At 44.1% G+C, this 26809-nt stretch overlaps 1 protein-coding gene and 1 long non-coding RNA gene across 3 annotated transcripts in view; one reads left to right on the forward strand and one right to left on the reverse strand.

The window, feature by feature from the left end:
* Positions 1-425: 425 nt before the first annotated feature.
* Positions 426-26809, reverse strand: part of Slc16a2 (solute carrier family 16 member 2) — a 110688-nt gene continuing 84304 nt past the window's right edge. Inside the window, exons 2-6 of one of the 2 annotated variants that reach the window (XM_076918407.1) lie at positions 15746-15890; positions 11389-11557; positions 9900-10043; positions 4779-5007; positions 426-3001 (exon numbers count right to left, since the gene is read on the reverse strand). In XM_076918407.1, coding sequence (XP_076774522.1) covers positions 2781-3001; positions 4779-5007; positions 9900-10043; positions 11389-11557; positions 15746-15890 — 908 coding nt within the window. In that variant the 3' untranslated portion in view covers positions 426-2780. Of the gene's footprint in view, positions 3002-4778; positions 5008-9899; positions 10044-11388; positions 11840-15745; positions 15891-26809 lie in introns of both variants that reach the window. The other variant, XM_034485857.2, reaches the window with a different exon arrangement.
* The window catches only part of LOC143435506 (uncharacterized), a 29160-nt gene continuing 18994 nt past the window's right edge, over positions 16644-26809 (forward strand). Inside the window, exon 1 of the long non-coding RNA XR_013105877.1 lies at positions 16644-16765. This is a non-coding gene — a long non-coding RNA (uncharacterized LOC143435506). The remainder of the gene's footprint in view (positions 16766-26809) is intronic.

The raw sequence follows: 26809 nt of genomic DNA on the forward strand, positions 1-26809 counted from the left end.
TTTATTCCAGACTCTGTGCCTGTGGGGTTGTGTAACTGAGCTAGGCTAACATCCTTAAGTAGCCCAGCAATAAAATAAAGGAAGACAGATGGTGGTTCATTGTATTTGTGAATTTGCAGTGTGGTACTTTTTTCTCGAGGTGGTAGCCTAGCCTTGATAGGACCTCCATTCTAACTCAGCCAGTAAGATGTTCTCATCTTGTGAAGTAACTGCTTTTCCCATTAAAGAGTACCACACACAGAATTTCAGTCTGAAACAGTTTCCCCCCAGTTTCTCTCTTCCACTGTCAGCTTTCCTGGAGCGCCGAGAACCAAGCAGAAATACTGTTTGGAATGAAACTTCAACCTGCGAAGCCAAATTTCCTGCTGTTAACCAGGTTAAAACTATTCCGCTCTTGTAGACAACATACATACATACTCAAACCAAACATTTAGGTCTGTTTATTTTGTTCCAAACCCCTTGAGGATTTAAATGTCCCAGGTCTCAAGCTCTGAAATTTTGTTCGTTCTCTTTTAGTTTTTAACTGTGGTGCCTAAGAGGCTGCTTCCTACTCTAATTAGTAATACTGTGCTGCTTTGGCCAAACAACATTCTCTCGGAAAGCACACAAGCCCACACGTGCGCACACACATTCGTGAAAAAAGTAAATCCACACCCTGCCAATGTTAGGTGACACCTGAATGGGCAGATCTGGGACCCGTGAATGTCTTTCCTTCATCTGGAGAGAAGTGAGTGGCAGCCTGACTCTTAAAAGCTATCCAGCCATGAGCAACAAAGGAGGCCCTGCACACTTATTCTGCCCCCTACCTCCTAAGTGGCCTGGAGGGGTTGGGGCAAGGAGAAATGCAAGCGGAGGCATTGTTGCTCCAGTATTCTCAATGGCCTCTCCTGGGAGTCACAGGGCTCCTGGGGCCCAGCTTCTCCTCTTCCACAGATGCTTGAGTTGACAGGACAGTAGCTCCACCCCTTCCTGTCCTCAGAGCCAAGAACCAATGGGTTTTTCTATGGGGAGTTGATAAGAGCTGGACTGGGACCAGCAGAGGGGGGCTCAGGACTTTGGCCTTGAATGAAACATCAGAGGCCAACTATGCCCCAGCTGCCTGTTAGTAACGGAAAAACTCATGTGTGGGGACCATTGTATTCTTTGGAGCCCCTCAGAGCAACCTCATCCTCCTGGCCTTGGGATGACCCTGGCTTGGGGTGGCAAGTTATTGTTGGGTCCAAGTAACAGCCAGGATGCCTGGCAAAAAGATGATGAAAGGTTGGGTACAGGAACACAATAAACAAAGGCAGAGAGAGAGAGAGAGAGAGAGAGAGAGAGAGAGAGAGAGGCAGGCAGGCAGAGACAGGGAGGAGAGACGCTGAGTTCCTAATGAGGTGAGCTGTACAATTGGACGAGGCTGGCAGTGCCCTTTGCCTCTGGCCAGGGGCACTTGGAATGTGCTTCAGTAAGACTGTTGCCCAGAGCCTGGGTATAGGAAATTATCTGGCACCAACTTCAAAGGGATGATGGTGGTCCAGAGCCTACTTTTTCTGGCACCTATAATGCCCACTCAGTGGAGTGGTCCAGGATGCCCAGAATCGGGGACAGACTGGGTAGGTGGTAAAGGCTAGGGTGGCTTCCCCTTCTGAAAAGAAATTGTCCAACCCATGTTGCTGCCTATGTCTTTTGGGGATCCAGGTACAGAATGAGGTTTTTTTCCTAAAACAGTTCGATTCTTGGCCTGGCCCAGGTGGAAATATTGACCTGTTATGAAAAATGAGAGATGGAGGAGTTGGTCCTTCCCCAAGTCATTAACCATAGCACCTCCCTCAATGCCAGTGCACTGTCATCATTCCTCCTGTGTTTGATGAGATGAGAGGCATTTCTTCACATTTGACAGGTGGCTACAAGGATGGGGAACTGGGAAGGCCTCTTGGTTAATCTGTCAAAATGAGTGAGTGGTACGTGGAACTCTGTAGTGTTTAAGATCCCATCCCTATGTGATAGCCTGCTCTTCCAGTCTGTATCAGTTTGAGCCCAGAAGTGAGATGTAGCTCAGCCCGAGATGAAGCAGTACTAATGCTAATATTAGGGATGCTCTGGGCCAAAATGAAGTGGATTGGCCCAAGCTCTGGGTCCTTCCTTTTTCCAAGCACCTATGTGTCTATGACAACAATAAAAAGGAATAGAGGGGAAGAAAATGGAGAGGAGGCAGTAGAGAGAAAATAATAGGAAAGGAAAAGGGAAGCAGACGGTTAACCAACCATATGATGGGATGGCGCAGAGCCCTCAGGAGCTTTGATGCAAAACAAGGCTCCTGGTCTCCTTTGGCCTTCCTTCCCGCAACTCCCAAATGGCTCCCAAGGATGGATGGCAACAAATTTCTCAGCAAATAGAGGCTTGGGTCTCTCCCACTGGGTTCTGGGGACACAGTAGCACCTTTGGCAGTTGATTGTAGTGGGTGACTAACAAGCTGGGGCCAGAGGTCCCATCCCTGTCCTCCTCCCAAAGAATTAGAAAGTATATGGGGGAGGACCCAAAGGCCAGGGGGTGATCCACACTTTCCCAGATCCTAGGAGAAGAGCCTGGCAAGTTTCAAGGCATTCATGGGGAGAATTCGGTTAATGAGTTTGGAACACCTAGAGCATTGGCTCAGAGGAGATGGTCAGGTGGCTGAAACGCTGTGTGCACAGGTTTGGGAACAAGTGTGCTGGTGGCAAAAATGTAAATGCTGAGCAGGGTAGGATGAGGGGTGGGGTGGGGGTGGGGGAGGATCACACAATGGCAAGACAGAGGCATTAAATGGGCTCTTCAGGAGTTGGGGAGCCTGGCAGCAGTTCTCCGTTGGGGTCTGGGTCATGGGACAGCATTTTATCCTTGCTGGAATCTCTCTGCTCTTTCTTAAACATCCTTTGATGCATCAGGGGGACGAAGAAAAGGATCACAGCCCCAATGATTGGGGGCACACCCGCAAAGTAGAAGGCCACATGGTAGTCACCAAAGCAGTTTCGAAGGAGGCCTGAAAGGGTCAAGAGACATGACATTAGTTTAGCTTTTTCCTGCAACCCAGAAGCACTGTCTCTTCTGAGGGGGGCCATTCTAGTGCCTCTCTAGAGTGCTGGCCTATGCTGTTCTGATTCAGGGACGTTCAACTTCAAGGCTACAGGACCCTGAGGTGAATACTCACTATCAAAGACACCAAATGAAGCATCTCTTTAAAGTTTCTGTGTTTGTCTTTCATTCAGCTACCAGCCACTTTTCAGTCACTCCTAGGGCTGGTGTTACAAAGGAATTGAGTTCAAAAAGACTCCAGAGAATGGTTCACGGTGCAAGTTCTCAGCCCCGCTCCCTCCACCCTTGTTTGGTTCTTGTGGAGCAATTCAGCTGAACTACTGTTTTAGTCTACATTTTATTGATCTATTATTATGTGTGTGATGTGTGTGAGCATATGCATGACACAATGGTTGTGTGGAAGTTGGAGAACAGTGTGGAGGAGTTGGTTCTCTCTTTCCACGTTTACGTGTATTCCAGGGATAAGAAGTTTCCAGGATCCAGAGGCTTGCAGGGCAAGCACTTTACAGGCTGGACCATCTTGCTGGCCCTCCTGTTGGCCTTTTCTCTGGAGTTCCCTTTCTCTGGAGTTCCAGAGGAACTAGGAGGAAGCTGAATGTGTGTATCTTCCGCCAGTTCATGTATGCATGAGTCCCGCGTGCTCTTCCAGCTGCCAACACCATGCATTTGCTTGATGTGAGAAGCTTACGTAAGAAGCTAATAGGAGAAGATACATTGTGAAGATGAGTCCAGAAATACTACCTAAGAAAGGCAAGAAGACCCTTGCCCTATTGTTTACTCAGGAAATAAGCAAAACAAACAGAATCGTGGGTTCTCTGCTACTCTTTGGCTGAGTAGAGGCTTCTCTCCTGGTAGACAGTCTTCCTACTGCACAAGAGCCTGAGTGAAAGAGTTACCACCCTCACACGCACAGTGTCTTCAAGGTATCTTGTACATAATTGGTGTTCGAGGGGTGTTTATTGAATTAGCTCATTGGACAAGCCTAGAAGAAGTGAACAAATGAGCTGGTGTTTGCAGGAAATTCCTGCAAAGAGGACAAAGTTCTTACTCTCTTCTCTTGTTTCTCGTGTTCCTTGAGTATTCATTATGTCCTTCTGGGAGGGTGAGCAGAGAAATTTGGAGGCTGAGCTGGTCCTCCAGCTCTGTGCCTGTTCTAGAATATTTCCTCAATTACATTTCTATGATGAGTTTCATTCCAAAGCCGGTGGGTAAAGAGCAGGAAGCAGAGGATGTCTATAAGTTTTAGTAAACTCAGCGGGAACTTTCGTTTTACCTCTTCTTTTACCTAACTACCTTGAAATTAACCACTTGACTGTGGAAAGAGGAAAGAGAAACTTGGACTAAAGTCAGTGTGACGTGTAATGTGTAAGTGCTTGAGTGGCTATACCAGGAAGATGAAGAATTTGAGGCTAGCTTAGTCTACCTAGTGAGTTCCAGGTCAGCCTATGCTACACAGTGATTGAGAAGGCCAACCATACTTTTCTCTCTACTCTCTGGAAGGGGCTGTGCCATCGACAGTGAAATCCTAGGAAAACATCTACAGCCCTGAACAACCCATGTCCATGTACTATGTTTAATCTCTTCCATCAGGAATTTTATGCACTCCAATGAGGATGTTCATACAGAAAATCAGAGGGAAAGAGGTCTCAAGCAGAGGTACCCCAAAGAGCTAAGGCCCCTGAAAGGAAAACAAGACTCATACCTTCTTCAGAGGGTAGCCTCACCTGCAATGGGGGGCCCAGCAATCATGGGCAGGGCCATCATGCCTAGGAGGTAGCCAATGGCCTGTGAGGCCTGCATGGGTCCCACCAGCTCAAATGCAATGGGAGCCATGATGGTGATGAAGAAACCATCACATAGGCCCAGGAAGAGGCAGACAACGATAAGGCCCCCGAAGTCCCGGCATAAGGGGATCATCATGGACATCAAGCCCAGAAGCAGGAATGAGAGGACCTAGAGAAACAAGAACCTCAAATTACATTTCTCTTCTAAGATCTTCATTTCTACCATCTGCAAAATGGAACTGGATGGGGTGACCGCTGAGAGCAGTTAGAGTATATTTTCTATGTACTCAAGCCCTGCCTAAGTCCTTCACTGAGGGACTTTGTCTGTGAGAGAGGCCAGCCCTATTTAGCTGAATCTAGCAGGATGTTTAAAAAGTTGGGAGAAGGGGAGGGCATTGCCTTGTCCATAGCCAAAGAAGTTGGTATTTGCAATGGATCCTGAAAGGAAGGGAGATGAATTAGAATTTTTGCTGTCTGATCCTGAGACAGGATCTGGGATCAAGCTATATTGGTGTGTTCAGATCAAGTAAGGCATGGAAAGAGGAAGGGAGGAGGTGAGGAAGGCTTGCATGACAATTAGATTGAAGTTTTGATGCAAGGTGCAACTTATTAAAATAGAGCAAGCAGTCAACATCCATCTTCATTTAGGTAGAATACAGGAAATCCCTGAGCCTGAGAGAACACTGGGAGGTTCACTCAGATTCTCTTGTGCTTTACGATATGGTTCATCTCATCTGTCTCAGGCATGGCAGGCATTGGGCTCTAGGAAGCTCTGGGCATGTTTATATACTCAGAGAAGGCAACAGAGACGCTGTACAAGGGAGGTACTAAGCTAATAGAAGGGTATCTGTAGAGCCCCAAAGTAGCCCAGAGTGGGGCAGCCCAGGGCACTGGCTAATACTGTGAATTCTTTAGACTAAGCAAAATTACTTCAAACCAAAGAACCTGTCTTTCTAGAGATGAGGTTTTTTTCTTCTGGAAACTCCCCCCCTTCCGCCCCACTCTGGTTTTTAATTAAGGTCATTTGCAATCAGCGGCTGTGAACTAGACTGAAGCCCTGAACTGTGGGCATAGAGAGGAGACCCCATTCCCAACTCACTGCAGCTGGGCGAGCCAGGTCATCTCAGGGCCAGAACTAAGACCTGATCTGTTTACTAAGGAGTTAGGATGCCCGAGCATTTTCCAAAGGCCCACAGTTGACCAATAAATAGGCAGGAAAACATAGCCAAGAACACACAGAAAAAACACAAATCAAATCTGTTTCATGCCCTACAGATTTGGTGTGTTTTTGCTGACAGTGATTTTGTTAGGGCATTAGCTGCTTTTTGGACATTTTAGAATGTCTTTGTTGGGAGACTTTGAATTTGTTCCAGGCCATTTTGAGGTAGTTAGGTAGAAGCTAATGATAAGAACTGAGCCACACCTGCTTCTCCTTTAGGAAGTTCAACTATGAGCTAAAATCAGACCCACCTATCAATCAAGCCGAGTATGGCAGTTAAGAGTTAATACCATTCTATACCACAAAGGACCCCATGAACAGACCTTAAATCAGCTGAAATTGCTAACTGATGTATCTAGATCTTTCTATAATCCTCTAGTAGGCAGGCCGTGTCAAGGCTTGGAAATTTATAATCCCTCCTTGAACTGGAACTCAGGCTTCAAAAATGACCCCAAACGAGGTCATTTAGGCTATTTCCATTTCCTTTCTAACAGGCTCTTCAGGAGCAAGATGCCTGGCACGACGGGAGGCTTTACAAACTGTAGAGAAGCACAGGCTCTCCTGGGTGACTCTTGAGCATTTGAAGCTATGGGCAGTCCTTTTCTCACCCATGCTGGCGCTCTTACGCTCTTACATCTGCCTCCGAGAGCAAAAGAGGCCACAGGTTCCTGTGACAGAGAATCTTGAAAAACTGAAAAAACTTCATCATTGTCTTGTGCTTTGGTCCAACAATACTCAAACTAAAAAAAAAAAAAAAAGTTTGTGTGTGTGTGTGTGTGTATGCGCATGCGTGCGTGCTTGAGCGCATATGCACATGTGGACATACATGTGGAGGCCAGAGGACAACTCCAGGTGTCAGCCTCAGGAAGACTGTCTACTTTTAAGAAAGGGTCTCTCACTGGCCTGAAGCTCACCCATTAGGCTAGGTTGGCCGGGTATGGAGCTACAGAGACCCTTCTATATCTCTCTAGACCCAGTGCTAGGATTACAAGTGAGCACCATCATGTGTGTGTGTGTGTGTGTGTGTGTGTGTGTGTGTGTGTCAGAGAGAGAAGAGAGAGAGAGAGAGAGAGAGAGAGAGAGAGAGCACACGAACATCTATTGGAGGTCAGAGTGTTGGTTTCTCTTCCCACCTTCATGTTGGTTCTGTGGATTGAACGCAGGTTGTCAGGGTTGTGTGGCAAACACCTTTACCCACAGAGCCATCTTGTTGTTCCCTTTTTTTGTTATTGCCAAGCTTTTAAAAACATGGGTTCTCATGAGCAAACTCAGGTCCCTGTACTTAGAAGGAAAACAGTTTACTGACTGAACCACATGCACCCCAGCCCCAAACACTCAAAATTCATAAAAGGAGGGAGATAGGCGATAAGGGGGATGAAGATGTCTCAGCTGTGTTCTAATATTATTTTATATTATTCTAAGTGGTGAAATTGGGACGTGTAAGAGGAATAAAAATGAGGGAAGTCAGCAGAAGTCCCGGGTTCTACCCAGCTCAGCCTCTAACTAGCTGTACCCCCTTGTCCCTTGGAACTCTGGCTGTATAGTAGAAAGCAAAAGTAGCACAGAAGTTGCCTCTCTGCTGGGGTCTGGTGGGAAGCATTCAAGCTACCGCACTAGGCTACTGCCTTGCTGCAAGAGAGAGTTCTGGCTCAGTGCCAGCTTATTCTTATTTTCTGAACTCACTGGCATTGTGAAGCTGCTAATCCCGGTAGGGAAGACCCATGGTGGGGGACACCTGAAAGAGGCTGGCTGGGGGGGGGGGCACATGATACACCTGTGCAAAAAGTCACTCAGATAAAGCACTGGCTGATATTTGCACGGGAAGTAAACATTTCATAATTTTTTTATCCCAAAAACTCATGGGTTGACCTCAGGCAGTTCTCCTATCTCTGAGACTTAGAGATAAGTCTTGCTTGCCATCCATCATTTACAGAAAGATAGGTGTGCTGGTCTAGTTTTCTGTTAACTTGGCAAAAGCTAGGATTATCTAAGAAAAGGGAACCTCAATTGAGAAAATGCCCCCATCAGATTGGATTTTAGGTGAGCTTATGGGACATTTTATTGATTGATGATCAATATAGAAAGGCCCAGCCCACTGTGTATGTTGTCATTCCTGGGCAGATAGTCTTGGGTTATATAGGAAAGCAGGCTGAACAAGTCAGTAAGCAGCATTCTTCCACAGCCTCTGTTTTAGCTTCTGCCACCAAGTTCCTGCCCTGACTTCCATCCATGATAGGCTATACCCTGTAAGATAAAGTAAACTTTTTCCTCCCCAAGTTGCTTTTGGTCATGGCGTTTATCTCATCAATAGAAAGCAAAGTAGGACAGTAGGTACGAGAAACACGCTGCACATGAGCTCAGCTCTGCCGCTTCTGTGGAAGAAGCCTGTCTCTCAGTTTCTCCTTCCGTGTGATGCTAGGTTGGCCTGGATGGACTACAAGAGAACTCAGAACTCTGGGGAAGCTCCCCACCAGCTCTTGCAACTAGTAGAAGTAAATTCTACATGAAAAATCAATCGTCTCCTTCTCCATGACACACGATGGTGTTAAGGAACTCACTGGCACTGACAGAGTCCATGGAATCCCTACCACAAATGGTCAGGGCTTCTTAGAAGTACTTTTCAGGCATTTCCAGGAGAGAGGGGAGTCCAAACTCAGCTTCTTTCTGGTGGATCATTTGTGATTGCTTGTGTTCTGTGGCTGCATTTCCACAAGGCTTTCCAGTCTGGCATCTCTTGGTAAGCCCAGTTGGTAGGAGCAGAACCATGAGCCAGGCCAGGAAGACACTACTGCTGCTAGGTGGGTCAAAATTTCCTGTATTTAAACTAGACCAAACCCACGTCACACACACAAAAAAAAGATCACTAGAGTATCACTAGGGTGGTCACTGCCACCCCACAGTGTGAGGAAACCTATATTACTGTCAAAAGGACTAAATTGGGCCACCTCTACACATTTCCATGCTCACTTATATAATAAGATATTAATGGGATGAATTGTTTTTGCTGCTCAAATAAGGGCAGTGAGAACTAGAAAGAATGAGATTTGGCCTTTTCTGGAATGACTTTAGTGTTCATTGGTAGGAGGCATTTCAGGTTTCTTTGTTTGTTTTAGAAAGTATCTTTCTGTATAGCCCTGGGTGTCCTGGAACTTGTTATGTAGAGCAGAGTGGCCTCGAACTCACAGAGATCTGCCTGTCTCTGCCTGAGATGGCACTTCAGAGCCAGTGCCTGATGCTAAGTGGCCCTGGAAGCGTGAGAAGTGATGGACCTGGCCTAGAAGAGAGAGACACTGCGCTACAGAGTGCTTCAGATTTTAAGATAGGAATTAAACAAATCATAGCAATTAAACAAATCCTTACTTGGGGGACATATCCAGCTTGTGGCCTGAGTTTCCTGTTTTCAATTGCTGGGCTATTGTTAATAGAAAACTACCTGTTTTATGTTCTGTAACTTTCCATATACACAGCTCTCACGGAATCCTTACTCTATGCTAGTGCAGGAAGGAGAACAAGAATGACTATCTTTGGCCGGGTGGTGGTGGCGCACGCCTTTAATCCCAGTACTTGGGAGGCAGAGGCAGGTGGATTTGTGAGTTCGAGGCTAACCTGGTCTACAGAGTAAGTTCCAGGATAGCCAGGGCTACACAGAGAAACCCTGTCAAAAAAAAAATGACTATCTTCAAAACCAGGGGAAGCCGATAGGCCGAGGCTCAAAGAATTTGATTATCTACTATGTGCAAAGCTGGAACCCAGGAACCCAGAGAACTGCACTGGCTCACCATCCATCCTATCCCAGAGCCCAGTGATGACCTATTGTAGGCTGTGGACCAGTGTACACTCACCTGCAAATATATCTTCTTAAGTCCAGGGATAGAGTCACTGATGTGGCCTGAGACAAGACGTCCGAGGCCTGAAGTAGCCCCAATACACACCAAGAGCACCCAGGTCTCCTTGATCTCCTTGAACTTATCTTCCACATACTTCATCTGAAAAGTATAACACCGAGACCCCCAGAATGGGAGGAAAAAGAGGTACTGATTGGTTAAATGTTGGAATGGATTTTCTGCTACTCACTTCCCTGGCTGAGGACAAGAGCCTCTGATTGCAGTAGCACCTCCCCATGTCCCCCAGCTCCAGGAAAAGTCCCCTGACTGCTTCTAGCAATCACAAAGGCTACTTATCCTAGACTCTCTGGAATGTGGGCTTTTGAGAAACAGTTGACAGGGGGTAGGCACTACCAAGTCCTCAAATCCCCGACAGGACAAGCTACTAAGAAAATCTAGCTGTTCTATGATATTCCCATGCAATGATTTAAAATTGACAGGCTGAAATAGCAGGTCAGTAGGAGATAAGCGTCTACCAACTTCCAGGCAACTCTTTCAAAGTGTGCTTTAAGGGAACACGAAGTCTATAGGCTGGGGATGTAGCTCAATGATACAGCACATGCTTAGTAGGGACGAGGCCATCCTTAGCACACGCATAGATACAAAACCTTACGGTTTGTATAGAATAATGGTTACCCTACAATCATCAGTTCTGTGGCCAATGGACTCAAAAATTGCAAAATTTGTCACCATAGTAAAGAGATTACTACACATCCATCTAGAGAGTTCTTATCATTTGACCACAGAGACCAGCATGCCTCAGAGTGATCTTTACAACCATGTCTTCGGTCATCTGTCCCACTCTTCCAGTAACGCTTATCCTCTGAAACCCATCTATCCAGTTAAATCTTTTGTTTTCAGTATTAGGGGGTAAACCTAAAATATTGTGGATGTTAGGCAAACATTCTACCACTGATTTACTTCTGTAGCACCCCCCCATCACCTTTTAATTTGAAACATACTTTTGTTATGTTTCCCAGACTGGATTGAATTAATACTGTAGTTGAGACAGGCCTTGAATTTTCGATCCCTTTTGTAACCCTCCTAAGTAGCTGGGATTTCAGGTTTGCACTACCAAGCCTGGTTTCTATCTAAACTTTTATCACGGGAGAAACCATGGATAATGGGCCTTGTCCTAAGGAACTACCTTCATTTCCCACTGAAGTTCTCTTTGAACCCATACTCTTTACTTTTCTGCCAATCGCCAATCACTGTTTTGTTTCTTTAGTCTTTGTTCCCTTTTTGTTTATTTGTTTTGAGAAAGAATCTTGCTGGCTGGCATCAAACTCACAGCAACCCTCCAACCTCAGTCACGCAATGCTAAGACTAAAGGCCTGAGCTACCACGCTTGGCTCGGCTTATTTCTTTTTCCAAAGCTCTGCCCTTTCAATGTCCTCCACCCCCACCCTTTGGACTCCAGGTAGGTTGAGGTCAGCTTCTTCCTCACCAGATGTACGTAGGGGACGAAGTAACCAAGGGCAGCAGCAGCGATCCCAAAGGCCCAGATACGGTAGGTGCGCTGGCGGAATACACGCATGTTGAAGTACTTTCTGAACTGAACCAGAAAGCGCTGTCGCAGGGTGTGGGCACCTCTCTTGCTTGGGGTGTCCTGGGAGCTGGGCAGGAGGGGCCGGTAGGTGAGTGAGAGCAGCGTAAGAACAAACATGAAGGTACTCAGCACCTGGAAGGTTTGGGCCAGCTTGATTTTATCCCCCAGCATTTTGATGAGGAAGGGAAAAGACATGGAGAAGATGCTACTTCCAGCAGACACCACACCATTGGCTAGACCTAGGCGACGTTGAAAGTAGTGGCCCAGGATGACGAGTGATGGTTGAAAGGCGAATGAGCAGCCACAACCAAACAGAATCCCATAGGTGAAGTAGCGCAGACTTAGGGAGCTGTGGGAGAAACACCAAGAGCTAGCTTCAGCAGCCTGAAAGCAATTTACCTGCCCACTTTGTTCTTGGAAACCTCCATTCCTCCACCTTTACCCAGTGCCACACTCGCCACCAACTTGCAGAGCAGATAGGGAACCTCTGAACCCCACTTTGCAGATGGCGATGGAGAGGCACTTTGTCTAAAGTAACTCCAGATCAAAAACGCTTGGCTTGTTGTTGTTTCTTGTTTTTGTTTGTTTACTTGTTTTTTCGTTTTTTTGTTTGTTTTCCTAGATAGGGTTTCTCTGTGTTGCCCTGGCTGTCTTGGAACTTGCTCTGTAGAACAGGCTGGCCTTCAACTTAAAGATTCACTTGCCTCTGCCTCCCGAGTGCTGGGATGTGCACCACCACTGCCCAGCATGGTGGGGTGTTTTTTGTTTTTGTTTTTGAGACGGAGTTTTTCTATGTAGGCTTGGCAGTTCTGGTTGGTACTCACTCTGTAGACCAGGCTGGCCTTGAACTCAGAAATCCGCCTGTCTCTGCCTCCCAAGTGCTGGGATTAAAGGCCTGCGCCACCACTGGCTAGCAGTCTTCAGCCCTTTAAGACTAGTCAACTGAGTAAGACTGTGAGGTCAGACTCCGGCAAGTGGGACAAAGGCAGAATTACCACCCCAGTTAGACTAAAAACAGGGGCATGTTCTGTTAATATGTGCCAGTTTTTCCTAGTGTGCCCTCTTGATCAAGAGTAAAGTTGCTTGTCCAGACACTTAAAAGAAGCTTGGCCTTTAGGACACTTGTGGTGACACACACCTGTAATCCCAGCACTCAGGAGGCTAAGACAAGAGAGCAGCCTGAGCTACACAGCAAGTCTCTGTCTCATAATAATAATAATAATTAAAAAAAAAAAGCTAGGATTTCAACCCAGATCAGTGTGATTATAGCATCCCATGAGAGAGGATTAGGGAAAAAAGTGAACGAAATAAAGAAAAGCAGAATTAAGTTTTGCAGTGGTTAGGTGAGAGGCTGCAAGGAGTCAGTGTGTGCAATAGGCAAATTAGCTGTACCTTGCTTTTTTCCTAGGTACTACAAGTAGACATGGGGACCAAAGTTTCATCCTAAATAACAGCAGAGGTCTGCAAGGAGCCAAGACTTTGGTCTTGGAAGGTTGAGCTGTTTTTTTTTTTTTTTTTTTTTTTTTTTTTTTTTTTGGTGTGTCATTAATTTCAGGGCTCTTAATGTTTCAGAGACTGGCTAATGATTTCAGGAGAACTTCCTTTTTTCTTTGTCCTTGCCCACGGTCAAGAGAGCACCAGCCTTTTAGCTCAAGCCCCAGGTGATTTAGACAGGGACTATATAGTTAAGGAGTCCCTCTAGGGACTGTGAGTTAAGGAGTCCCTTTAGTTTCCAGAATCCTGTCTCTCTCACTGCATACGATTTGGATTAGTTCCCTCAGAATAAGTAGCCTGCTTGATTGACAGGAAGTCAAGCCTCAAGTTATGGGCCTAGCCAAGAAAGACAGGTTGTTGCTTAAAACTCTTAGGCCCTGCTTTGCTACAAGCCTCTGTAACAGAAGGCAAAATGTTAGGAGGGGAAAGGCCACAGGCAGGTCAGTTTGGCTGGCCATCTGCCCTCACACAATGCTGGCACAACCTAGTGAATACTTGTTTTCCTTTTGATGCTTCCATATATTTTGCAATAGTTCTTATCTGGCCATGAAATTAACTAATGCTCTTCTTGTTCTTCAGATACAGACTCAGCTTTTATACTAAAACCCTGGACTTAGGCTGCCCTGCCGGTGGCCTTTGATTCCAAGAGCTAACATCACTGTTGCCTTCCATCTACTTGTATCCACTGGACGAAAGTAGGGTTTAGTTTCAAACAGGTTGTCTTTACTTTGAACTTATAGCTAAGGTGATTGTTTTGCTTCTGTCAGACTCATTGGGGTCTTCTCCCATTACATTCTGGGTATCCTACGGGATTGGCTTTGGCTGGGGCCTTATCCAAAGGACAAGGAGCTAGACTTAAAAAGTAGTCCTGGAGGAAGCATGGGATTCAGTTCAGGGCACTGTAAGGTCAATGTTTCTAACTGGGCTCCAGGATGTGAGGCCTTGATAGTTCTTGCCTAAGGCTCATTGGTGCTGCCTGTGATCTGCCCTGTTCCAATTATCCAAAAGGACTCAGAGCCCCAATGTGAGACAATAGGAATAGCAATGACTTGAAGTTCTAGCCACAAGCAGCATCATGTTCTTCCCTCTAAACATAAAACCATCCAGAGAGTTTCTTGGCTCTGAAAATGTTCTTACAGAAAGAGCAAACAGAATAGGGGGCCATGGCCTAGAGAGAAAAATGCCTCCTCCAGAGGGCTGAGATAAGAATGCCAGGAGAAAACATGTCTAAGTGCATTTCCCTCCTGTGCCACAGCCCATGTGGGCTGCAAAAGAAATGAGATCCTTATGTTGCTAATTTGTTTACACTTTGCTGTGCTCTGCCTGAAGAAACAAGGCTGTGCTGTACAGCACTGAGACTAGAGATACTTCAGAGGCCTAGCTCATTCCCACAAGAGTCTGGTATCAGCTTCCTGGGAGGCAAATGAGGCTGGCCACCCGAAGGGTCTTCTGAAAGTTTGGAGCTGCTGTCTTGAGAGAGCTGAGAAAGTTCCAGGCAGGATATGTTTTCCCCTCTCCCTTGTCTCTATTGGATGGGTTGGAACCAAGACATCACTGCAAGCCCAATGGAAGCTCTGCTAGAGGGTAGGTAGTCTGGGCAGATGGACATGCTTAAGTCATTAAGACAGTTGGCTCACCCCCATGGGGCCAGCTGAGATAGAACATGAGTCTTATTCTCCACTGTGTATGGAAACTTAAGCCCAGTGAGCCATGGCCTTCTCTGGGGAGTCATACCCACAAAGCAAGCCTCTTTCAAGTTAGCTTAGTCACCATTCCAGACATGTCACTGTGGCCATGTTCATTTTTCCAGGCCATCAGTCTCCTATATCAGTCTGGGAAGACTGGAAGAAGGAGGTACCACAACTTGCAACGTGTCTGGCAGGAAGCCCACAGACTTGTTTAGGAATCTCACATTTCTCTTGCTGTAGAATCGGGTCTTTATTCTCCCCTCCTCTATATACATGCTTGTTCAGGGTTGACAGGAAAGGAGGCAGAAATACATGTGTAGCCTTCTCACCTAGCACTACCAATTCTCTGAGTGGGACCAATGAGTCTAGGATTTGAGTTTTAGCTGGGTTTCTGGGGTTTAGGTCAGCACTTCGGTGGAGAATGTTGCTAAATATCCTTCCCATGCCCAAGACACGAGGATTCCTTTATGTTTGGCTCACCTGTCTTTCCAGGGCCAGAGCCACCCAGAAAGGGGCCAGAATTTAACTGTTAACTGGCCAAATGCTCTGATTAGCTGGTTTTCAGCTGGAGATTCATTTGGAAATGCTATATCTTCACATTAACTCAAGTAAGTAGCTTACTTCAGGACGAAAGAGCAAGGTTATGTGAGGTGGCCACATTAGAGGGAAGCTTGGAGAGAGCGGAAGCAACCATGTGGTCTCTTAAATATATAGAAAGTGAGGTCCAGACCGGCAAAAGATGCTCTTCAACTACTCCAAAACTAGTCAATGGTCAAAGCAGGACTGAAGCTGAGATGTCTGAACTACCAGGTTTAGACTCCTCCCAATATTTTGGAACTTTGGGTCTTTTTTGGGGGTGGGGTGGTGGTGGTGGATTACTCATTGCATATGTATCCTGCAGACTCCATATAAAGTGAGTGGATTCTGAATCTTAGGAGGAAAGTCTTTGACGATCGGTCCTACATGACCAGGGCCAAAGAGGATCCTGCAATGAGAACAGTGCTCATAGCTCAAGCCCCAAGAAAGAAGCCAATTCTCAGTCTTGGAAAAGTAGCCAGCCGCTGAGGCCTTACCTGGTGAAGGAGCTGGTGTGGAGGCCAATGAAAGCAACAGCAGCCCCGGTGGTGGCTGTGATTCGGCAACCCAAACGGTCAGTGAATATACTCACAATGGGAGAACAGAAGAAGATCATGCCCATGGCAAGGGCTCCGACCCATGCTGCAAAGAAAAGGGGCACAGAGACACCGGAGGTTACTGTGCTGTCTAGTGATGCACTGCTGCCTCAGTTCTTTTCCCACCTCTCCAAGGTGGCACTGATATTCAGAGTGGTATGCAAACAGAGGTGAAATATGAAACAGGAAACAAATGTGGGTTCTGGAATTGGACTAGTCAACTGTGTAACAGGAGGCAGGGATACTAGACCAGATATGTAGCTTCAGGAATTTAAGTGCTTAGATTTAAGGGTGAGGAGGGTAAAGGGCAAGCTTTAGGATGTGGGCAGGCTTGTCTCAGTCCTTGGAACAGAAATCTAAATGCTAAAAATCTTAATATGAAGATCCAGGAGCAGGAAAAAAAATCATAGTCCCCCCCCCCAATGCTTTCTGGAATTGCACTAGAATACAGAGTAAGATGCTATGCAAGATGGCCACGGAACCCATATGCTGAAGTTTATCACCGAAACCCACGTTTGGTAAATCTCTGACGTCCGAATTCCAAATGAGTTTATCTTGTTTGAGAGGATGTGTATCTGTACCAATCCTCACCGAGGAGGACTGGTGCCCTTTTACTCACATTCTTCCAGCCCATTTCCCCTTGCTCAGCCCTCAGAAGGAGAGCCCAAGTTTTTTGTTTGTTTAAAAGCTGTTATCAGGTTTCATCTTGAGCCTCTCTCTTCTAGGTTAAATAATCTTAGTTCCTTTAAACTTTTCTTTTCAGCTTCAATTTACTTTTGTAACTCTGTAATTATTTTCAGAGTCCTTCTCTGAACTTGTTCCAAGACTTCATCATCATCATCATCAAAAAGCATTCATCGAGTGTCACCTGAGCAAGGGCGCTGGGCCAGTTTCTTTCTCCTTCCAAGTGAATAGCCCCAAGTAAGTCAGAGGGAAGGGCCACTCCACTGCCTGTACCTGCCTGTGCCTCATACTTTAGCACCAAATAAACCATTCTCAGGAATAATCTTCACTTCGCTAGGCCACTGTTCTGAGCTCTAGCTGCCTGGCCTCAAAGATCTTGGCCCAGGACAGCAGGGGATCTGGACTTACATGTCAGTTTCACCTATTATGATGTGTGGGACCTTGAGAAATCACACAATGTTTCCCTAATCAAATTTCCCACTTATGGAGTGGGTATTAAAATTCTTGTTGTGCTTTCTCCAAAGTGTTCCCTTAGCAATATTGGGGACTGAACACAAAGATTCACCATGCTAGGAAAGTGCTGTATCACTCAGCCACAGTACCAGTTCAGTCCCCAAAGTGCTTTCAAATGAAATAATGATCACATGTAATCATATATAGAAGAGAGCTTTGGAAATGTTAAGAGCTATATTGTATAGAAAAATCAGTGCAACATGGACCATAATAGACTTAAATGCAAATGTATAAAACTTCTGGAAGACACTATAGGAGAAAATAATTTGTGCAAGCAAAGATCTCATAGAATATTCACATAACTCATAGAACATTTACATAAAGTATAGCCTATAAGTGAAACATTGGTGCACTAGTCTTTACCAAAACTTAAAATTTATCCTTTGAAAACCAGCCAAACAACCAAGGTCTGATGTGGCCCAAGCTGGCTCGAAGCTAACCACCTCTTCCAACCAGTGTATACAATTCTGCCTTGGATGTCCTTAGTCTTGGGGGAGAGGCTAGAGGACATAGATGGGGTGGCTGAAGGGAGAGGTCTTCAACTCCACAGCCAGTAAGAAACCATCATTCCTGATGGGTGAGGCCTTCCAGTGTGTCTACTTTAAGGTCTCCCATGTTCCTGTCTAATCCTTCACATACTGCTATGTAAGCAAGCCTAATAAATTTGTTTCCCAGGGAGAACTTTGGTGAAATCTTAATTCAGTTTGTCAGTGGGACCTTAAGAAAAGGGACAGACATTGTTTACTTCTCTTTCAGGGAAGGAATCTTTGCAACATGGGATTATACATTTGCATTACCACATTCAGCTTAAAACTTCTGTGCTTTTTTTTTTTTTTTTTTTTTTTTAGTTATGTTGGTCAGAGAGATGGCCCAGCCAGGAAAAACATTTGCTTCACAAGCCTGGTGACTTGGATTCCCAGAACTCATGTAAAAACTGGACAGTCTGTCACTTGTGTGTAATTCTAGTATTCTACTGCAGTGAGACGGGAGGAGAACCTCTGGAGGCTCTTGAGCTAGCTAGCACAGAGTGTGCACCACTGTCACAAACAACAAAAGACAGTCTGCATCAAACAAGGTGGAGGGTGAGGACTGATACCCAGAGCTGTCTGTTCTCTGACCTCTACATGCATGTGCCCTCACATACAAATGTGTGTACACACACACATCACACATATACAAAAATAAATATTAAAAGTTATGAAGACAAAAGGCAGATAATAGGTTGGAAAAATATTTGCAACATATATATCTGGCAAAATATACATCTAGCACAAAAGTTTGGGTGGAGCGGATTATCACAATTCAGCGGGAAGAATGCAAAGAATTCAATTTAAAACAGAGACAAAAGTCTTGGACACACATCATACACACAAAATGAATACCAATTAAGCCCATGAAAACTCGATAAATATCTTTAATCATTTGAGAAATGCATATTAAAACTACACTAAGAGTCAGGAATGGGCTGGTAAATACCTGTAATCCTAGAACTTGGAAAGCTGAGGTAGGAAGATTAAGAATTCAAAGCCACTCTGGGCCACATGGTAAGACCTTCTCTCAGAACACCAAAACCAATCAAACGAATACACAGGAAACCTCCCAATGAGACATCCCTTATGCATCCGCTAAGAAGACTTCCTGTGAAGTGGCAGTACTATTGGAAGGATATAGAGGAGCTGGAAATCTCATACACAGCTAGTGGGAATGAAAGATTGTATTCTCATTTTGGAAAATAGCTTGACAACTTCTCATAAAGACAGTCAAGCACTTAACATATCCCACTGAAATCCTACTCTTAATATCTATGTCTATACAAAACCCTATACCTAGGGATGAAGATGCAATTCAGAGACAGAGTCATTACCTAGCATGTTCCAGACCCCAGGTTTGATGCCTTGTACTACTAGGGGGGAACAAAACCCAAAACAATCCAATGACCATGGACCATGGTTATCCACAATTATAGTATATTGTTTTCATAATTGCTAAAACCTGACAACAATTCAAATATACTGGTAAATGAATTAAACAAATGCATATATGTTAATAGAGCAAAACACAGCAACCCACAAATAGTAGTAAACAAGTGATACACACAGCAACTTGGACAGTTCTCAAAGGCATTATATTAAGTAAAAGAAGATAAACTCAAATGACGATACTCAGAAAATTCTAAATAAGACAAAATTATGGGGACAGAAAATCAAAGAGAAAATGAAAGTGAGATTTATTAGAGAGGGACACGAGGGAAGATTTGGGGTGACTGTGGTAGTACTTTTTGGAGGGTGAATGGTTGTTGTGAGTGTCTGTTTTCTGAACAAACCACCATTTTGGGGTATTCAGATGTAACCCCTTGGAAAAGATCATCCCAGGTTTTTTGCTTGTTGATGTTTTACGCCCCAGCACAGAGGGGCAGAGAGGGATATGTAGTGAGAATTTTGAAGTTTGTTTTGTTTAAAAATACAGAAATATAAGAATGTACTTTAGTTTTAATCCCAGGTGTGGGATGTGGTGCTGCTTTAAACTGTCCACAGCAGCTGACCATGATTTGCCTCGTGCTCTAGCAGAGATACAGTTTTGCCAGTTGTAGATAGTTTCTACAGTTGTGTGACGTTTGGAATTCTGGGAACTTTTCAGAAGGTATATACAAGCTAGGACTCCAAGAGGTGGGATAGATGGCTTTTGATCATTCAGAAGAGTTGGTTGTAGTTTGTTGATAGTTGTGCTTAAAGAAGAAAGAAATTAGATTCAGGGATCTCTCTCTCTCTCTCTCTCTCTCTCTCTCTCTCTCCCTTTCTCTCCATCTCCCTCTACTCTCTCTCCTTCCCTCCCTTCCCTCTTCTCTCCCCTATCATTCTTTCTCTCCTATCAAGTGATAGGGAGTCAAATGGGGAGGAGCAAAACAAAGTGGCAAACAGAAAAACTCATAATGTAGCAAAGATCAGTTTCAGGGACATGAGATTCTCACTGGAGTATGCTGCTTCCTGCTACCTGTTGCACACAATGCTACCTTAATTGTCCATGGCCTAGGGGAGCAAAAATAAATGTGGAGAAGACTAGATGGTGGCTCCATCTATGTGGCTGTGGAAAAGTCCTCAACCCTGTTGGGTAAGTCTTTTCCTGTTGTGGGAAGAGCACCCACACCCCTGTAAGTAATTCCTCATCTATGCTTTATAAGGAAGCCCAATAAACTCACTGATTCCCCAGAATGAACTTTGGTAGAGAATCATGTCTTGGTTTGTCATTAGGAGCCTAGGAGAAGGGGTAGACATTATTTATGTCTCACCCTGGAAAGGAATTTTAGCAACAACAGTTCAGTGGTAGTGTGCATTAGCATGTGTGAGAACATAAAAACTGAGCACATAAAAGTGTGACTATTTCCACATGTAAAATATATCTCTAAATCTTACATTGGTTTTTAAGGGGGCAGAAGCTCAGTGGAAAGAGTACTTGGCTAACATGTATGAGGTCCTAGATTCAATTCCTGCCACTAAAAGTGGCAGGGCAGGAAAGCAGGGTGTACCACTTTAAGATCTTATTTGAGGTACATTTATATTTTGTTCTATCACAATTTAAAAATGCCTCAGTTGTGTTGTGAAGAAGAAAAAACTATTAATTCAGTAGGTCATCTTTCAGACACTCTATAACTGAGCTCTTCTGAATATCTACAGTACAGTGAAAACTGATAACTTGGCTCATAAAATATCTTTTGTATAGTCCAAGGAAGTTTACACCTTATTTGACATAGCTTTTAAAATTAATTTAATTTTTCAATAACTTAAAAAAATGGAGACAACAATTGATTTACAGAAAACAGTGAAGACAGCTCAGAGGGTCTCATGAATCATTTACCCAATTTTCCTTTATGTAACTGTAGTACAATATTAAAATGAGGAAACCGACAGTGGTGTCATACATGCTAATAATCCTGTGCCTTTTTATTATGTAAAGATTCCTATCTCAATTAAGATGTACAACTATTACAACATCACAAAGATTCTCCTTTTGACCATCTATTTATAGTTATGCCAGATGTTCTTGTCACCATCCTTGACTCCTAACAACACCCACTAACTTGTTTTGTGTCTTCATAAAAATTTTATTTTAAGAAAGTTATATAAGCTGAGCATGGCAACACACACTTTCTAGCACTTGAGACTCAGAGGCAGGAGGATCTGGAGTTCAAGGCCAGCCTAAGTTACATACTGAGCCCAAGTTCTGCCTGGTATTCATGAGACCCTGTCTCAGAAAACCCAAAATACTAAAATGGAAGTTATATAAATACAGTATGTGATCTTTTGAAATTGCTTTTCAAGCTTCTGCACAGCAAAGGAAAGGAAACAATCATCAGAGTAAAGATACAACCACAGAATGAGACAAAAATCTTTGTCCCATATGTGTGTGTGTGTGTATACATACGTTTAGACTAATATATATGTACATATCCATATACATCAGACAAAAAATGACTATCTAAAACATGTAAAGAACTACAAAAGTTAAATACCAACCTCAGTCATCCAATCTATAAATGGACCAATGAACTAAATAGTTTTCAAAGGAAGAAATATCAGCAATGAATAAATATTGAAAGTAAGAAATGGTGACACAAGCCTGTAATTTCTATACTTGTGAGGTGGAAGCAGGAGGATCAGGAGTTCAAACTCATTCTCAGCAACATGGTGAGTTAGAGGAGAAATCGAGACTTACATAAGAACCTCTCGCCAACAATAGTAACAAAAACAAACTTGAAAAGTGTTCATCATCATTAGTCATCAAGGGAGTGCACATTCAGATAGCTTTGAGATTTCATCTCACCCGAATCAGAATGGCTATTCTGATTATCTAGTCTGAAAACAAACAAATGCTGGGGAAGATATGGGGAAAGGAACACTTACTGCTGGTGGGAATGTAAACTGGTGCAGATAGCATGGAAATGTAAATGAATGTTTTATTCAAACCCTAAAAATCACTCTGCCATATAATCCACATACCATTCCTGGGCCTGCATCCGAATGACGCTAAGCCAAGAGACCACAGAGAGACTTGCTTCAGTTGCTAGCTTTTGCACACACCGATAAAGCATTTGTAAACACTAGAACTTGCAGCACACTGTCCACATTCATATTCAGACCCGAGGAAGGCTTTGCCATTTCTCTGAGCCTCACTCACAGGTGAGATGAGAATGAGGCATTGGTCCTTGACTTTGTGCGCATGTCAATAATACTCATTTACTCAGGGATTCCTCTGCTCCCCACATCTGTGCCCCCTTCCTATTTCTTAGATGTTCATAGTGAATCTTCACAGTTAGTTCAGGGGCGGTTCACAGCAATGTTGGACACCCGACTGAGGAGAGAAAAACAAAACATGTAGCCTCTGGCCTGGGGTTATTTGAGCTTAAAACTGAAAAAAAAATGTGTAAACCAGTAAGTCACCCCAGCCCCTGCACTCCCACCTGCGATGTGCCTCTCTCAGGGGTGCTTTTAAAGGTTGAGCCACAACAAACAGCTACCACCAGCTGCCCTGCTCACCAAGGCAGTGAACTGCATGCTGCAGCCCAGGATTCTCCACCCCAGAAGGGTCACACAGCCATGATCTGGAAAGAGGTGGGCCACAAAATAATTAAGTACAATTCTTCGAGGCAGGGTGACTCTAAGCAACAAGTTTTTCCCCCTTGTTAAGCAATTTCCTTCTAACCCTTAAGGTGACTATGTTAATTAGTTGGTAAACTTGCAAAGAGTAACACAATTGGTTCCCAGCCCCTTCATAGCCAAAGGGGCAGAGTCTAGAAGATAGACTCCCTAAGGAGATTCAATTCCACAGAATTTGCCCCTCTGTGAAGAAACACAGGGGTTTAAGGCTTCACAAACCCAAAGAGAAAATGGGAATGCTCTTGGGTCCTTTGGTCATAGATCAATCTTTTTCCCATGCCCTCTCAACCAGTCAAACTTACTGCCTATTCCTCAGGAAGCCAAAGGCATATGTCCTAAACCTAATTCAAAATGATGAAGCTACAATGCTTTTATCCTATTTCTGTAGTACCTTAAAATCTCCTTGGATTTATTGACATAAAATTTCAGAGTACCAACATATATATCTAGCTATCTCCAGGTACCACTTGTCCCATGTCTTAACACTAACACTTACAATTGTGCTCCCTTCTTTTCTTTATTTTTATTATTTTCTTTGCCTTTATTTGTGTGCTTCTCTAGGGAGTGGTCCCTTGTCTGACTAATGTGAATTCCTAATACTGCAGATATAACTGATTTAGGCTCCACTCATCATAACTTCCACGCCCCAAGTGGGCGCCTTGACCTGACTAAAGTAGTGTGGAAATGAAGAAAGAACACACACACACACACACACACAGAGAGAGAGAGAGAGAGAGAGAGAGAGAGAGAGAGAGAGAGAGAGAGAGAGATTCATGTATAAAAAAGGTTGGGGTTAGGTGTGTTGTGTGCACTCTGATGGAGAGCACCAACTGTTGGTATCAACCTAAATCTTTATCCTGTTTATTCTGTACAGCACAACACAGCAGAGACAAATTAGCTACCCTCCATAGGAGACCTCCATAGGTCTCCTATGAGACCTCCATAAGCTTTGCCATTCACATGGGAATGAGGCATTGGTCCTTGACATGGCTGTTCCCATGCTAACAATACACATTCACTCAAGGCTTTTTCACTTCCCAACAAAATACTCCATATTTTCTCTTCTTTAAGGAGATGGAAGTTTGTAAAAATGTGAGTGTGTGTCTGTAAGTGTGTGTGTGTGTGTGTGATATCACTTTTATTCACCAGATATAATTGTTGTCTCTGAGATTTACTTCTGAATTAAACTCACCCTTTTTAGTTCTTTCCAATCTCTGGCTGGCTGGTTCAACTCAGCTGTTCTGGCTCAAACTCCTCTCCAAGCTGACTGATTCAATCTGTATTCTCTCGGCTTTTGACTGAATTGCTCTGCTTGGCCTCATAGTAACTCTGGGAATTTGTTCTATTCTTAAGGCTCCTTCTCATTTTCTGTCTTATTCTGTTTTCACCTGCAACCTGTCTCTGTAAAACTGTCCTAGTAAAACTGCCTCCTCTCTCCCTCCCCCTTTTCTGCACTGCTCTCTTAAGTCACCTTTCTTTCTTGTCTGTTCTCATAAGACTTGGGCATATCCTATCTCTGACTCAGTCTGTCAAATTTGTCACTTTGTCTGCCTCTCAATTAGACATCATTTTCAAATGTGACTGCTTTCTCCTACATGTGTGTGCTTAATTTTAAGAAGTTTGGCTATAATGTTTCTTAGCATAGATTTCTTGGAGTTCACTCTCTGGAATTTACTCTGTTCTTTTTTTATAACCTGTTTTCTTTCTGTTGATCATATTGGATATTTTTTTCAACTTCCCAGTACTCCCAGGTCTGCCCCCTGCCCTCATGATGCCCCCAATTACGAAAAAACAAACAAGTTCGATTTGTATTGCCCATATGCTCTCTGGAACATGGTTAAATTCCCAGTGGCCAGCCCCTCTTTGATGGCTTCCTATCTAGACTGTTACTTTTGGATGGTGAGTGGGTGGGGTAGGGGTTTTCACAGAAGCCTTCTATGCTATAGTGTTGATCATGGGCATCAACCTGGCCTCAGGTGGCTGCTCAGGTCACTCACACCAGCATGGCTTCCAAAATGTAGTTAACTTTTATTGGTCTACCTTCAAGTTCATTGATTCCTTCCCTTGTCTTCTTTACTCTGCTATGGAGTTCATCCAGTGAGACTTATTTGATTTTGATTATCATATTTTTCAATTCTAGAAATTTTCTTTGTTTTCTGTCTGTAGCTTAGACATATGGTATTTCTTATTTCTTTCACGATTTATTGTAATGGCTTGTTAAGTACTTTTTATAATAGGTGTGAAGAAGTATATAAGCCCCCTACATTTTACAATAAACTTGGTATTTTGGGAGGCGCTAATGTGGGAGGAGAGAAGGAGAGGAAGAGGAGGAGCTAGAAGGAGAGAGATGTAGGAGCCATGGATTGCCACACATGTATCGAGAACAGTCCTGGGTAACAACTTATATCTAGGTTAGTTAATTGGGTAACACCTCTAATTGTGTGGGCATCTTGTTAATTGAGCATTACCAAATACATAAATACATAAAGCCATTGGGTAATCTTTAAACATTAGACTCATTTCTACCGGGTACTGCGTGGATGGCAAGATGGTCTGGGCTCAGCCCAGCCTTGTAGAAACAGCATGGTAGATTGGCAGAGCCATCTTCTACGCTGGTGTCCCGTGGGTGTCAGGGCCAGTGCTTTTTTGGCTGTCATGAGCTGCAGTCAGAGTTGAGCAGCGGGCGGGAGGATGCCACCACTCATGGCCTCAGGCCTTGTCTAGTCGGGAAGATGGTGCCCCCCCCCCCCCCCCCCCGCAAAAACAAGCAAGAATGGGCCACTGCGATTTTTTTGTTTTTGTTTGTTTGTTTGTTTGTTTTTTGTTTTTTGTTTTTCGAGACAGGGTTTCTCTGTGTAGTCCTGGCTGTTCTGGAACTAACTCTGTAGACCAGGCTGGCCTCGAACTCAGAAATCCGCCTGCCTCTGCCTCCCAAGTGCTGGGATTAAAGGTGTGCGCCACCATCGCCCTGCATGGGCCACTGCGATTTAAATATTATCTTTAACATAGGTGCTTTAACTTCCTTGCCGGATAAGCCTCACTTTTGTGTCATCTAATGGTCCTTTTCCACTAAAGGCAAACTCTTTCTGCCCTTGGTGTGACAAATGATTTTCTGTTTTATCCTGAACATTTTTGGACATAAGTCTCAGGATCTTTTAAGACCATCTGTTTTTAGCAGGCCTCCTTTGAGAACTTGCCAGTCAAATACTATCTCATTGCTGCCAAATGGGGATAAAAACCCTTGTTCTCTGATCAGCTGCCATTATTAGAAACCTTGGGGAAGAAAGGGGCCTTGTTATTTCTGAGTGGGGCACACACACATTTCAACATCACCACTAGGCTACATCTGAGAACAGGGGTCCCTTGGCACAGTTTCCTGTGTGACTTCAGTTGACATTACATTAAGTGATAGTGAAAGTCCCAGTGTCCTGTTTGGCCTTCATTGACACCAACTTGGCACCTTTCCAGAAATAGGGGGAGGTGTGATCAGAGGTTACAGTCTGGCAAAAGTGAAAGTTTACATTTTCTACTTGGTTTCTACTAACACTGCAGGGGAGGGGAAGGCCTTGTTACTGGCTCACTACTCTGACTCCACCCAGCTATGGAAGGCAAGCATTTTAGCGATACTGTGTTACAGATTCGAGTATAAAAGTCTAGGTTCCTTGTTAGGCTTTTGTTCATAAAGGATGAGTGGAATGAATACGTTTTCCCCTATGGCATTCAGCTGGAGTGGATGAGTCACTATCTGGCTAAGATACCTCTTCCCTGGTCCTTTAAGGAGAAATTGGGCTTCTCTCAAAGCTTCTTTTTCTGCTGCCATTTTGGCATTTCTAGGTTGTTGGCTTCATAGTGCCATATTTAAGATATATGAAGCAAAACCAACCAAACAGAAGCCCAATAACAAAAAACAAAAGAAAAATCCAAACAAACCAAAAACCTAGGGGATTCCTTTCATGCCATTCCTCCAGCTCTGAAGTCTGTATTATTTTATTGAACAATTACTTAACACATTCTCTGACTAAGATACATGGCTATCCTATAGGCATTGAGGAGGGCACATTAATGACACAGACACAATTTCAAGTACCTGAAGGTAGGTACAATAAGGAGCACACTG

This window comes from Arvicanthis niloticus, chromosome X (assembly GCF_011762505.2).
Source record: "Arvicanthis niloticus isolate mArvNil1 chromosome X, mArvNil1.pat.X, whole genome shotgun sequence".
In the NCBI taxonomy this organism is placed as follows: Eukaryota; Metazoa; Chordata; class Mammalia; order Rodentia; family Muridae; genus Arvicanthis; species Arvicanthis niloticus.